At 28.4% G+C, this 14468-nt stretch overlaps 1 protein-coding gene across 1 annotated transcript in view; it reads right to left on the bottom strand.

Annotated features, from left to right (window-relative positions):
- The window catches only part of LOC107455909 (nucleolar protein 9), a gene marked incomplete in the record, with an annotated part of 19908 nt that extends 6059 nt beyond the window's left edge, over positions 1-13849 (bottom strand). Inside the window, 7 exon segments of the mRNA XM_071179409.1 lie at positions 1449-1577; positions 3899-4088; positions 4981-5116; positions 8368-8490; positions 10239-10440; positions 11477-11706; positions 13294-13849. Coding sequence (XP_071035510.1) covers positions 1449-1577; positions 3899-4088; positions 4981-5116; positions 8368-8490; positions 10239-10440; positions 11477-11706; positions 13294-13552 — 1269 coding nt within the window.
- Positions 13850-14468: the final 619 nt, after the last annotated feature.

The raw sequence follows: 14468 nt of genomic DNA, 5'->3' as shown, positions 1-14468 counted from the left end.
AAATTTCCCCCCCCCCCCCAACAAAACTAGGGTGAGATTAATTTAAATAATAAAACTTTTTCTCGTTTTTGATATTTGTGATTAATAGCAAATGCAAACAATTATATAATAATCAATAAAAATGATAGAATCATGAAAATATTTCAAATTTTTAATTGAAAATCTGTGTTAGTGAAAATTATTTCTTATGTGAATACTGGGACATCCCGGAAAACATTATAAAATATAATATAATTATTTTAATACTACGAAATTATGGATCTAGCATTAAAATGAACATAGAATTTATTTATTATTATTTTTTGGCTTTCATTCTATACCCCTCATTTTCAAAGCAAACATGAAATTGCATGGTATTCTACACCTCAGCAAATTTAAATGATATGAATTTTATTTTTTAATTAATACCACAATACTTTAATAAAGCTTTAACTCCAAAATTTCCTGCTCTCAATTGCGGAGAAAAAAAATTTCCCTGTGTTTTTCTTGTACACATTAAACACAATATATTACGGGGAAAAACACAATTATTGCGCTCTTGTATGAGAAAAAAGAAGTCAATGTTTCCTGGCTCGTACCCCCCAAACATCACTGGTATCAGAGCACCCATCCAGGAGGTGCACTCAACAGTCAGAGCAACCGCAAGGATCAGACGGCGATTACCAGGCTTACCAGCAGTCACCTTAAATCTCATTCTTTCGAGGGTAGCGTTAAAATCTTTCCAAATTGTCCCAGGTGCAACAACATGCAGGCTTCTCCCCAACATATCCTGGACTGGAGAAGAGGACATTTCAGATAACCCACTTTTGGTGGCCGACTTCCTCCGGGTCATGAATTTCATGGACATTGCTTAGCCCTGCTAATTTTGGGGATTAGGAAGGAGAAGATGAGATGTGTTGGGCTAACTATACTAGTTATAATTACTGATAAAACTTTAGGAAAAAAGGAACAGCTGAAAATACTTTAAACAAATAATGCTATAGTAAAAAAAATAGTTTAGTATAGCTGAAATATCATCCTTAAATATTCGATAGGTAGCACTTGAGTGCTCACCACTTTTAAAAGTCGAAAATAAGAAATAAAATTCCCTGTATTTTCACAGCTTATAAGAAAAAACTTGAAATTCCCTGCATTATCACTGTTATTTTAGGTGATTTTTAAATTCCCAGCATTTTTCAGAATTTCCATGTGGAGTGGTAACCCTGCCAATGCATGGTTGCTGTGATAAGTAAAAAGGAAAAATTAAAAAATGTCTCAGATGTTCGGTATTTTTTATCTATTTCCATAAATAGTGCAATAAGATAATATTAAAAATTTGTACACTGCAGCAAAAGGCATAATACAGAAATAATCACAAAATATTAAATAACCTTATCAAATAAAAACTTATTAAATGTACAGATTTAATACAAGCAATTATAAATCAATATATCTAAAAAATGTAGTACTTTCATAAATAAAGCTTGGTGAGCTTTCAGTCGATTACAAGCTGAAGCAACTGACAGAAAAATTCCAAACATTTCAGCCTCCAAAATGTTATTAAAAAGACTTCCAGCCTTTTCACTCATGACTTGTAGCTGCAATAAAGAAACAACTTCTTTAAGGAACAGATATTTTAATTGAAACTATTTTAAATCTTGTTTAGGTTTATTCAAAAAAATAACAAAGAAATAAAATTAAGTAACATGAGACAAAAAATAATTGAATAATTTAAAAAGCATTTATGGATCTGAGTATAAGATTACAGATAAAAGGCAGATGGCAAAAACATTAAATTTTTCAGGAGATTCCAACTGAATAATATTTTTACATTTCAAACTGCACTGTAAGTGTGTATTTCAACAAGTTAAATTTGTTAGGCTTAGTATAAATTTAAAGCTGAAGATAATAGTAAAATAATAATAGTAAAATAATAATAAAAAAATAATAATTGGAGTAAAATGCAAAAATCTTATTTTAATAAAGAAAAATCTGATATACATTATGTTATCATTTTTAAGCAGAGGAAATAAAAATCATTTTAAAGTATGAGAACCATTTTGACAATCTAAATTAACTAGCACTTTGGTATAACTAGCCTATCAGTTAACTGGAAATATCAGGGTTCGAAAAACTGCCCGTCCTCGGCGGTCAAAAATTCTCTGCGGACAACAAATTTCTCGAATCCGACGTCCGCGCGGATGGCCATTTTCCCGTTAAAGTTCGTGATACATTTTCAATTTTTGTTATCTTACAAGAGTCTAGCGCCTCACTTCTAAAATGACCCTCTAATCCAGAAATACAGCAACNCGGCTGTTTTTCCGTTAATATTCATGATACATTTTCAATTTTTGTTATCTTACAAGAGTCTAGCGCCTCACTTCTAAAATGACCCTCTAATACAGAAATACAGCAACATACATGGTGGAATTGATGTTTTCTCTGTCTGGGAGTACTGCAGCGGTTGAAAAGGGCTTTTCAGCAATGAACTTACAAAAAAAAAAACAAAAAACATTACGTACTGGTCTTAAACAAGAAGCGTTAAACGCAATTATGAACATCTACGTAAATGGAAAACTCCTTTCAGATTTCTGTGCAGAAACCTCTGTAAATCATTGTCTTGATTGTGGAACTGGCAAACGTAATATTCGATTCATTTAAAAAACACAGTACCGGATAAATTGACACTCCAGATAACTTGACCTTTGTCATTTAAATTATTTCATAAAAGAAATGCTAGGTTACTATTAGTAACCTAGTATTTCTTTTATTACTGTATATTGTAATCCTAGAAACTACTAATCCATTGTGCAATTTATATAAATGCTTGTAATAAATAAGAGAAAATTATATTTTTATTTATTTAGAAGCTACGGGTTAGTTTCAAAGGAGGACGGGTACATTGTTGGACAAGCCGTCCTCAGGGACGGGTAAAATATTTCTGAGTTTTTTCGAGCCCTGGGAAATATTCAATTCTGCTTTTAAGTAATATTTAATAAACTATTCTTTTTTATTTTAGAGCAAGTTTCTTCAGTTTTGGCGCTAAGTTATTTTAGGTTCTCTTAGGCTTTTGATGATTTATTCATTCCTACGCTATACTTGAATCAATGAACAAATTATGCCATAGATTGTTTTATAATATATTTTTGTCTCTGATTGCAGATAGCCCATATCCATAGGATTATGAGAATTTTCCAATCATGCTAGATAAATTCTATTCCACTATAATTTAGAAAAATGGTAAGCAGAAAAATTAAATCTTAAGATGGAAATTTATTATATTTAAATCTGGCTTCATTCTTTTGTCATTAATTTTTCTACGCTGGTCATTGGACAAGATTCCTAAGCCAACAGAAAAGAGCGTTTTTCTACACTTTATGAAAACATTTCATAAACTTCTACTTTCATGAACTACAACTACACTCTATGAAAACGGATAGCCTATAGATTATCTATGGAATTAGGAGAGTTTTCCAATCATCCTAAACAAATTTTATTCCTCCATATTTTAGAAATACGGCAAGCAGAAAAATTAAAGCTTAAGATGGAAATTTATTATATTTAAATCTGGCTTCATTCTTTTGTCATTAATTTTTTTACGCTGGTCATTGGTTAACATTCCTACGCCAACAGAAAAGAGTGTTTTTCTACACTCTATGAAAACAGTTCCAAAATAACTTTTGCTTCTTAAAATGAAAAAATCCAAAAATTTACCCTTATTTGTTTTATAAATTTACTCTTAAGTCAATTAATAAGCGTCATACATATCATATTAATTCATTTATTTTATTTTTGGTTATTTTATTAATATATTTTTAAATAAAATAGAAAATTAAACAAAATGGATTAAAACCTTTTTTTTCAATCAAAGTAAAGAACAGCAAAAATTATTTATTTAAAGATTGAGAAGTTATCTTACTAAAGTTGTACTTTTGACAGAGTCAAAAAACCTTTGAACAATGAAATTACTAATTCGATGAGTAATTAAATGTTCAAAACTATCATCAACGTATTTTGTCCACAATGTAGACTGAAGATCTTCATCTGACGCTTCAAACATCTTTTCAATAACAAATGAGGTATTCTTTTGTAGAAAAGCAACAGGAACACTGAAAAAGAAACAATTAGTGTGAATTCGGTAATTAACTGCATTAACTAGTGTATCAACTTAGACACTGTAAAATCAGTATTAAAACACTTAAATTGGTAAAAAAATTTTTTTTAAACACAGGTAAAACAAATTTCAGCAGATTTGTTTCGATTCAGCGGATATGCTTGGAATTTTATATAAATAAAATGAAAATACGAGTCTAAAGAAATTATTTTGTTTAAAAACTTCTATATATTTTACAAATTGCCCATATAAAAAAAGTTATTATTTTTTTTTTTTAAATATTTGAAATAAATTGCAACAAAAATAAGTTAAAACGGTATTTCTTTTTTAAATAAAATAAATGTTCCTTTCTAAACCCTAACAAAAACAATATTGCTTATAATTGAGCAATTTTTTTCTTGATTTATAATTAGCCAATGATTTCGTACCTCATAATGTATGTTCCCATTTAGACTTTTTTTCCACTATCATCAACAAAAATTTGCATAACAAGCATTTTTATTTAGTTTTTATTCATTCACTATAATTAAAATTATTTTGTTTTGTATTCATATAAAAACATGTGCAATCATTCTTACTATATACAATACATATCATTCTAGTAACATGCCTAAATTATTAACTAACAAATTATGAACTGCTTAACTAACAGAAAGAATAGGCTTTATATTAAACACTAATCAAGCAAATGCTTTTTTCTTTTCTTTTTGTGAATTATTAAAAATGAATTATTTAGGATCTATTCAACTTTCAGCAATAAACTTTTTCAGATCTTTGCTATTTAATTGAAAAATATTGAAATAAGGTTTGTTAATAAAGTTCCATTTGTCATGTTAATATTCCTTATTTGGTAAATAACAAAAATTAAATATGTAAGTTATTCTTACCCATTATTATCCTTTTGATCAAAAAGATTAGAGGCCAAATTCTTGATCAATTTCCTACAATATTTAGGAATTCTTTTACTCAGAATAGAAATCAAAGCTTCCACCACAAGAGCACCATAACTTTCACAAACGTAATCTAAGAAAAATAACATGTAATCTAAGAAAAATGTTGTTTTGTAAATAATAACATTACATTTCCTGTTAAGACTTTTCACTAATCCTGTGGCAGAATTTCTTAGGGGGTTTCTGAGACAAACCTCTCCAGCATTAATATCTTTCTGCAAGATACTTTTAATAATAACAAATATGTATGTTACTAATTTCAAGTAATAAAAGAGTCAACTTCAAAAGAAAAGAAAAAAACCTTTTCAGAAAAATTTTTAAAATTGAATACGGTTTNTACCCCAGAAACAGAGTGATCGCGAATTACCCCGGGTCACCCTACGTAATATTTTTTATTCTATAATTATGAGCGATTTTCTCGCATTTTGTAGGGAGAAAACACAGTAATTATGCCTTTTTTCTTTCTTTGTAAGTCATCATGAAATTTAAAATAGTGAAATCCATAGCAAAGTAACTAATGACAAAAAAAAAGATTGACGGCGAAATCACGTTAAATCTAACTCTTTAAAAAGATGATTACAAATGCGTGTTTTCATTTCAAGATTCAGCTGTTGTAATAAACAATATCAGATTAAAAATATCGGATTTCAAAAACTATGCAGAAATAAATAGCAATAACTGCCAAAAAAAAAATAAAAATAGAACAAATATTTCTACAAAAAAGAAAACCAAACTTTTTATTTCATTATTCTCAAATGAAAATAGAAAAATTACAAGCCGTTTTTCCCCACTCCAATGCGCAAGAATAGCATATAATTTTGAATATAATCCTGAAGAAAAGATAAAAAGAACAGACAATAAAACCAAAATTTTTTACTTCCCAAAGGAAAAGTCTTACTGCAAGAACTCAGTAACATTCTGCCACAATATTGCCGTGTCACCACGATTCAGCTGCGGGATTCACTAATCAAAACTAAATAAATGACAACAAGATAAATAAATGACAAACAATCACAAAGTAATTTTTCATTTTCTTTTCAAGATTTTTTTAAAAAAAAGGGGCCAGTCAGTGTTTTCACTACAGTACGAGAACCTTGCATATTTTTTTCTTTTCTCGCATTAAAAAATGATTAACGCGAGAAGTTCGCACACTCTATTAATCAATTTTAAAATGCAGGAATCTCTCATATTTTGGAAAAAGCTTCGTTTTATGCCATTTTGAAAAAGACATGAAAATAGCTACGGCAAGTGTTGAGAAAAAAAATGAGTCCTGTATAATAAGTTGTTTAAAGTTAGCTCTATTTTTAGCTGTTAATGAATTACCAAACTCCCTCATCAACAATTTACAGCAATTTGTAAAATTTGAAGTCTGTGAAGACTATGCTGGAAGACCTAACAAGAAGTATGAACATGGAAATAACTTCAGCGAACTTCACTATTCTGTAACAGAAATAATTCAAAATCCTATGCTGGCAGATGTAGAGGATAGGAAAGCGTGTGTACAATGCTACAAATTTAATTAGTGATTCCGAATAGTTCAGCACCTGTTTCAAGGTCATTTAGCACCCAAAACCAAATTAAAATAAAATATCGCAACAGATTGACTGATGAGCATTTGAGCAACTTAATAAGAACAGCTGATGAAAAAGTAGACATGGAACATTTTCCATATTCAATGAAAATATTCAATGGTGTAGAAATTAGAAAATGTTAGAAATGTATTATAAATTTAAGAATTTTTTTTTTTTTAATTTTTAGAAATCTTACTTAACTTTTTGAAATCTCACCCTGTTTTTGAGAAAGGGTGAGAAATTCTCTCCCATTTTTCTTCTGTAATGAAAACACTTAGTCAGCACTTGATTTATTTCTAAAGTTTTCTTAATGATTTGGCAATTTATATATTATTTTGATGTGGCTATTCTAACTGTAACTTTATTTATTTTTCTTTTCGTGGGCATTTCTTATGTCTTATTTTGTTTCCTTTACGTCTTACTTTAAGAAACAAAAAAGACTTGCTTTGTGATTGTATGCCCTTTATTTATATTTGCATTTACATTAAAATTTTTCTAATTGCTTTTTTATTATGGGGCCTCGGGGCACTGTCAGTTTTTGGATTCCCCACTGACAACTGAAAGGCTCCTGTGTGTTAGCAGGCGGTGTGTCCCCTAATGAAGTGCTTTCCTACTAACACACATATCTTAAATTTTTTATAATTTTCGTTTTCTGCTAGAATTGTTTATCCGACTTCATAAATTAAAATAAAACAAATTTGGATCCAGCTGCTTTAAGCGCTTTTCCATTTTGATTTATTATTTTAAATGTTACTTACTTATTTTGTTTTTTTCTTCTGAATTTGTAAATTAGTTTCATTCTTTGATTAGATAAAACACATCTAAGTATCAATAAGGTTGAAAATAAAGAATTCATTAAAAAAAAATTTTACAAATCCGAAATATATATAAATAAAAAAAACATCAGACTTTAAGGCCCCTTACACATAAATTTATTTATTTTGCGAGACTTTTTAGACATTTTAGTTTCATTCCTGACATTCCCCTGATTTTTCCCTCTTTTGATGCTACCTGAATAATATTAAATAAATAGATTTAAAAAAAATTCTACATAAAAAAAAATACAAAAAACTGAATCTTAAACAATTTTGTAATTTTTGTTGCAATATTCAGGATAATTATATTTTGATTACAAAATTATAACAAGACATTTTAAGGTAAGAAAACATTTTACAGAAAAAAATCAGAATTTTTTTTTTTTTATAGCTTATATGCTTAATCTGATTTACTTTTCAGTAATAAGATTTTCTTTATTTTGTCTTGTGGAATTCTTAACAAATAATCTTAAACTAAATTTTGACAACTAATAATCTTAAACTAATCAGGAATCTTAAAAACATAATAAATAGTAAGTTTTCTAATTTTAAAGTTTCTATGTTTTAGCTTTGTTTATATAGTAAGTCATTATCAATTGAAATAAATATAACTGCAAAGTATATATGTTTTTAGACAAACAGGTATTTATTATGTATTTTTGAAAACAACAAAAATTTCTAATGCTCATTTAGTAGCAATAAAATGAGGAAAGAAAAGCAAATTAATTATTAATTTTGACTTTTAATAATAGCAAACATTATGCTAAAAATCAAGGTTAATGTTAAAAACACAATGTTCTATTCTAAAAGAATCTCTCATAACAGTATTTAGCTAGTAACAGTAATAATTGAAAGAAAATATGACATATTAGAAGCATACAAAGGATGATTAGCCAGTTTTAAGACTCAGTTGAAGAAAAAAATGCAACAATGACTACCTGCAATGTTTTCAATTTTGCGTACTAGTTTAGACAAAAGTTTCAGTTTTTCTTTAAACTCCTTTGGAATGTTTTCTAAAACAATTTCTTCTATAGAAGAAGTACCATTAGAAGAAGCTTCATCTAAATTGAGGAGAAAGAATTAAAAATAATGAGTAAATACTTTTCTGTGAACATCTAAATGCAAACAATCATTACAGTTTTAATTCAAGGTTTGCATTTTGCCAGAAAGAAACATGTTTCATTGAAACATATTGACACTGGCCGATATTGAAGTGATGTGGACATCGGAAAAGATTTGAAAAAAAAAAAAAAAAAAAAACCAGGAAGAAACACGACAAGCTGGAAAAAACAATTAAATTATTAAATTAAAAATGACCAATATGATTGTTAAAGAATAAGTATTATAAGATAAGCTTAAATTTAAACAAATTTAATATTGTGTAATTTATAATTGTGCTTTTCACATCTACTATAAAAAATAAAAACTTCGTACAAATGATTTACTTTAGTTTACATAATTTGAAAATTTATATATTATATTATTTAAGAGTTAATTTGAGTATGGTATTTACCAATCAGAAGAATCAAATACTTAACATTATTCGATTATAAAAATTAGAACGTTATTTGTTCTTGTGAATTTAATGTCTATTTTGTAGTAGTATATAATTTGTCTATTTAGTAGTTTTAATAAATTTTGTTTACATTTTAACAGTTCTTATCACAATTAGAGAAATAGGTCTTACTATTCAAACACTCCTTTCTGTAAAATAAAGAATTATGGCTATTTAAATTTTTTATATCCGTTATACTTATTTTCCATTCTAATTGCTTGTTAATTTTCAGCAATTTAATGATAAATAAATAACCTAGAAATTAACACTATTATTACAACTACATTACAATTATAGATTGTTAAAATATAATTTTAATATTTGATATTTCGATTTGAAATAGAGTTTCCTCCATTTCTTCTACTTGGGTTTGAAGAAACTTTCTGCAGTAGTTCTTTCCACAGTGGAAGAAACATTTCATCTGCGTTTTCAATACTAGTATTTATGTTTTCTTCATACTCAAAGTTATTCATGCCATTATTGATGCAGTAACTTTGTATTCTCTTCAGGGGTCTGCCTAGGTTTTTTTTTTGATGGGTACCGATTTTGTAAAAATTTAGACATAATTTGAGAAAATTAAAAATTATATTAAAAAATCAACACAAAAACATGGTAAAGTAAGAAAATATTTTCAAAAATTGTTACTACAAATAAAAATCATTTATGTCTGCTAAATTTTTATAGACTTTTTCTCATATATTCAAAAACAATTTTGCTACTGTAAAATTTTGAGTTTAAAAATTGCATTCAAATTGAAAAATCATTGTCCATCGTTAAATCTTAACTTGAATTTAATAAAAACATGCATTTAACAGTAGCACTTAAAGCTATTTTCATTATACCATTTTTGACTAGCTTATACAGAAAAAAATTTCATTTGGGAAAAAAAAAATTTCTAAAAAAGAAGAAAAAAAAAGGTTTGTTCGAATAAATTTACAATAATGTTTGAATTTTGACTTCCTGTTAAGTTTATAGAGGAAGCGTTGAAATGCGTAATTCAGCCGGAATTTATTCTTTTTTGCGGGAATAAAAAAACAAAATTTTAAAGGGTAGAGAGGAGAATCTTAGATTTTGCTTTTTCAAAAGTACTTTCTTAAGCAGAATTTGTGAATGTACCGCTAAACAGTAAATTTGCCTGGGACAGACCTCTGCTCTTTGACTTATGAACTTTGAATTTTGGGTGAATATTTAAAGAAAAAATATTAATATTCAAGAACTATTATTTTCTTTTAGAAAAAAAAATATTTATCTTACCTAAAGAAACACCTTTTTTAGTTTTATTCAGTTTCTTGCTCATATCTCCACCCAAAGCCCTGATAACACTGGTTGCTATGTGAGCAGCATACTGGTTCTCAAGACAGTCAGTGAAATTTTCTAGAATAAAATTTCCAAACTCTACAATCCAGGTAAGGAAAAATGACGTGTTATCATTTGTTTCTAAAACTGATGACGAACTCTGAAATAAAAGTTACAATTATATGGAAAACTTTTTTTTTTGCATAGAAATGAGAACTAAGAAAAGTAAAAACGAATTAAAACTGGTAGATAAATATATTTCTTATAAAAACTTGTTACAAATATATATATTAGAATCCTTAACTATCAAAAATAAAGTAAAACAAGAAAATACATGGAGAGCCACAAACTAATAATTAAATAGCGTAAAGTAAAAAAATATTTTCAAAAATTGTCACTACAAATAAAAATTATTTTTGAGTGATAAATTTATACATGTTTTCCCCCACATGTTTAAAAATAATTTTATGATTGTAAAATCTTGAGCTTAAAATAGTATCCAAATTTAATTGTTCCAAAATTAAAAAACATTGTCTTTAGTTAAATTTCAACTTGAATATAATAAAAATAAAAACATGCATTTAACACTACTAGCACTAAGAGTTATTTTCATTATGAGAACATTTTCGACTAGGTCAGAAAAAAAAAAATGTTTCACAGAGAAAAAAAATTTTTTTCATAAAAAATAAAGGTTTGTTAGAATAAATTTACAATAGTGTTTAAGATAATGATCGAATTTTGACTGCCTGGGAAGTTTACAGAGGGCTCATCGTTTCATGTAAAAAAACTGAGCAGAAAATAAAGCTCACTTTGATATGCGTAAACGACCAGTTAGGTTTACCATATTGCACTATTTGACTAAACATGTGCTACCTTTCATAAAAGTTAGCTGGCAAAGTATTTTGTGAAACTACCGCTTTTCCTAAAGTTTGAATTTGTGAAGGTACCGCTAAACGGTAGTAAATTTACCTTGCATAAACTATTATTATTGTTTGCCAAGATAATCTAAAGGGAAAATGTTTTGCTAGTCTAAAACAAAAATTTATATAAATTATTTTTGTCTTAACTAGGTTCATATGTATATATAGTTTTTACTTAATAAAATTGTAAAAATAATATTAACAAATCCTTTTTTTAATGTATTTAAAATCAAATCAGAGTAAATTAATAAAAAATTAAATAAAATAGGTATTTACTTTGATATTTTTAAGTGCAAATTGAATTAAGAGTTCTACTATGTGACTTGCACTTGGATTAGTGCATACAGTTACTTTATCATTTGAAAATGATGTCATGAATTGTCTCCACATGCCAACATCTGTACAAAATGAGAGCAATGATTCAATGCAACGGCTTGTGCTGTGATGACAGGACAATTCTATTTCTTTTCCTTTAGACTCTTCTAAGGCATTTAAAACAAATAGTGCTAAAATAGGATAAAAATTCAAATAAGTTTAATGTAAGCATATTATTAATATTTATTTTAATATAATCATTTAAATAATAAATTAAAATAATCAAAGGGATCAAAGGGTAAAATCAATTGGAATAACAACAGTAAATAGGAATTCAATTTACAATAGTTACGAAAGAAGATAATCAGAATTTGGTATTAATTATATTATTTCAGATATACTGAGTCTAATTTAGAGAAGAAAATGGTGTAAGCATTTAAAGAATTCAAAGTTATATCAAAATTTATATCAACTAGTGAGGTTAAAATCGATACAACTCTACTTATTCACAATGAATGAAATGTTCATTAAAATTAATGCATTTCAAAAATACTATCAAGGTTGGGGTTTTGGACGTCCTAAACTTGTTTTGGACAGGACACATGGGTTTTACTGTCTCAAAGTGTCCAAAACCTTGAACATTAGTAAAAGGTAAAAATTCTATATGTGTAACCATTGTACACTTAATAATTACATATATTAATAAATATTTAATACTTTTTATACAATTAGCCAGGGGTCTGTCCAGACATTTTCTGAAAGGTCCGTTTTTGTAAAATTGTGAAAAAAATTACTCGTAATTTGTGAATATAAAATAAATGTTAAGTCACATTTTATCAACCAGGGTCTGGCTTTTATGAATTTGTGCAAAAAGGATCCCTATTGCAAAAAAGTCTTTCAAGGAGTTTAGAAATTGTAAATAGATACAAGATTGTGCTCAACACTGTAAAATTATAATTAAAAAAAATTAAATATTAAAAAATAAACAGCAATTGCTGCTACTAAATTAGAGATGCAACATACAAATATTTGGTATTTAGCCTATACTGCTGAACGCAGAATATTTATTTTGAACGAATAATGGAAGAAGCGTCTGCCGAAGGCAAAACTTAGTTCGTTTACACCTGTCTTTCTTCCCTTCCCACCTGGGAAGGGTTTACTCGACTAACAAAACAATAATAAAGAGAAGCAAATTTGTGACGGGACCGATTAAAAGACAAATTATTTTGTGAAGGGTCTGTTTTAAAGGTAAAATATTTTGTGAAGGGTCCATTTCTGAAGTAAAATATTTTGTGGAGGGTCCGCTAACGAACCCAAATTTCTTCTAAACAGACCCCTGAATTAGCTTTAACTTAGTAAAGGAATATAAGTAACTTTTGAAGCTCCACAATTCAATGAACAACAAAAGCGAATACCTTATCCTTTAATTATAAATAAATAGTAAATATCTTATTCCATAATTACAAATAATGCAATATTTAAAATAATAGTAGACTTTTTAAATAAAACAGAAACTTGTCTTCATTTTTCCTTCTCAAAATTTACCCTTTTACTTTTCACAATATTTCTTTAAAATTGTGACATCATTTGAATAAAAGGGTTTTGGACAGGACGGTTTAAACCGTGGATTAATCCATTCTGTCCTTAAACCTTGCCAACTCTGAATACAATATTGATTCTTATGAAGTTCTAAAAACTGCATAACTCAGAAAAAAATCGTGTTATTGCTATTTAACTATAACATTAAAAGGAGATAAAACCATCATTTCTTGTAATACCTCTATCTTCATCAGGCACACCACTTTTCAAAGTGTCCAAAATTTTTTTAAAGTAAACAAATTCGTGGACATCAGATTCAGGAATGGAACTTTCAGGATCATTTTTATCAAAAGATGAATTATAGACTTCTTTAGGAGAAATGTTTATACTACTTTTATCATCAGATTCTTTCTTGATTAATTTATTAGCATTTCCTTCGTATATAATCCCTTGTTGAAATTTTCGTTTCTTTCGGTTTTTGCGAGAAATAGAATCCATTATTTTTATAGGTAAAAGGGTAATGGGAGAAAAATAGTTCTTTCTGGTGGGATTCAGTTATCTTCTTCTTAAAACTAAAGTTAGTGAAGCGCGTTAAAAAATAAATAAACAATTTTAGATTTCCAATTAAAAGTCAAACACGCATTGGAGAGAAGACTATTGACAATATTGCGTAGTATACTGATGTTATACTTATAAACTGTTGTTAGATTATAGCTTACAACTTAAAATTAGCAACAGTATCTTTTGAAACGATCTTAGTAGCCGTTGCGGTTCTCACGTTAGCTTTACAAATCTGCGGTGGCATCTGAAAATGGGAGATTGCCAAATCTATTCTCTCGCCAAAATTAGCCCGATTGGCGCCAGCTGAGTTTGGCACGGGTGATTAGAAACCTGCAATCTACGGTATCCGTTGTGAGCAAAGTAAGCACAGAGAAATAAAAAAATACACCATAAATAACTCTTGAGCTAATAATCAGATCTTTACGTTCAACGACTCAATTATAATGGTTCGAGTAGGTGACCTCCAATATGCTAATTAATAAGGTTCCGCAGTGGACTGATCGTTAAGACACGGTTCCCATCAGATCACCGAAGTCAAGCATCACTGGCTACGGTCAGTGTGCGGGTGGGTGACACTTGGATCAGTCTGCTTAGGGACCGAGGGTGTGCGGTATGCGAACTGACAAAACATACCGTAGATTGCAAAGGGTTGGCGTTAAAGGAGCGTTCTCGAAAATCGCCAAACAGCTGTGTGCTTATGTTTTTGTTTTGTTTTCGGTATCGCATAACATTCAACAAGTTAAATATGGGTGCGACATTTCAATTAAGCGGGTCTTCATTTTATTCTTCTGCATCAAATAAAATATAAAGCGCAGAGCCGTTTTTAAGGATGGGCCTAGTGGGCCCTGGCCCA

Source organism: Parasteatoda tepidariorum, chromosome 4 (assembly GCF_043381705.1).
Source record: "Parasteatoda tepidariorum isolate YZ-2023 chromosome 4, CAS_Ptep_4.0, whole genome shotgun sequence".
Lineage (NCBI taxonomy): Eukaryota > Metazoa > Arthropoda > Arachnida > Araneae > Theridiidae > Parasteatoda > Parasteatoda tepidariorum.
This window is presented reverse-complemented; position numbering and strand designations above follow the sequence as displayed.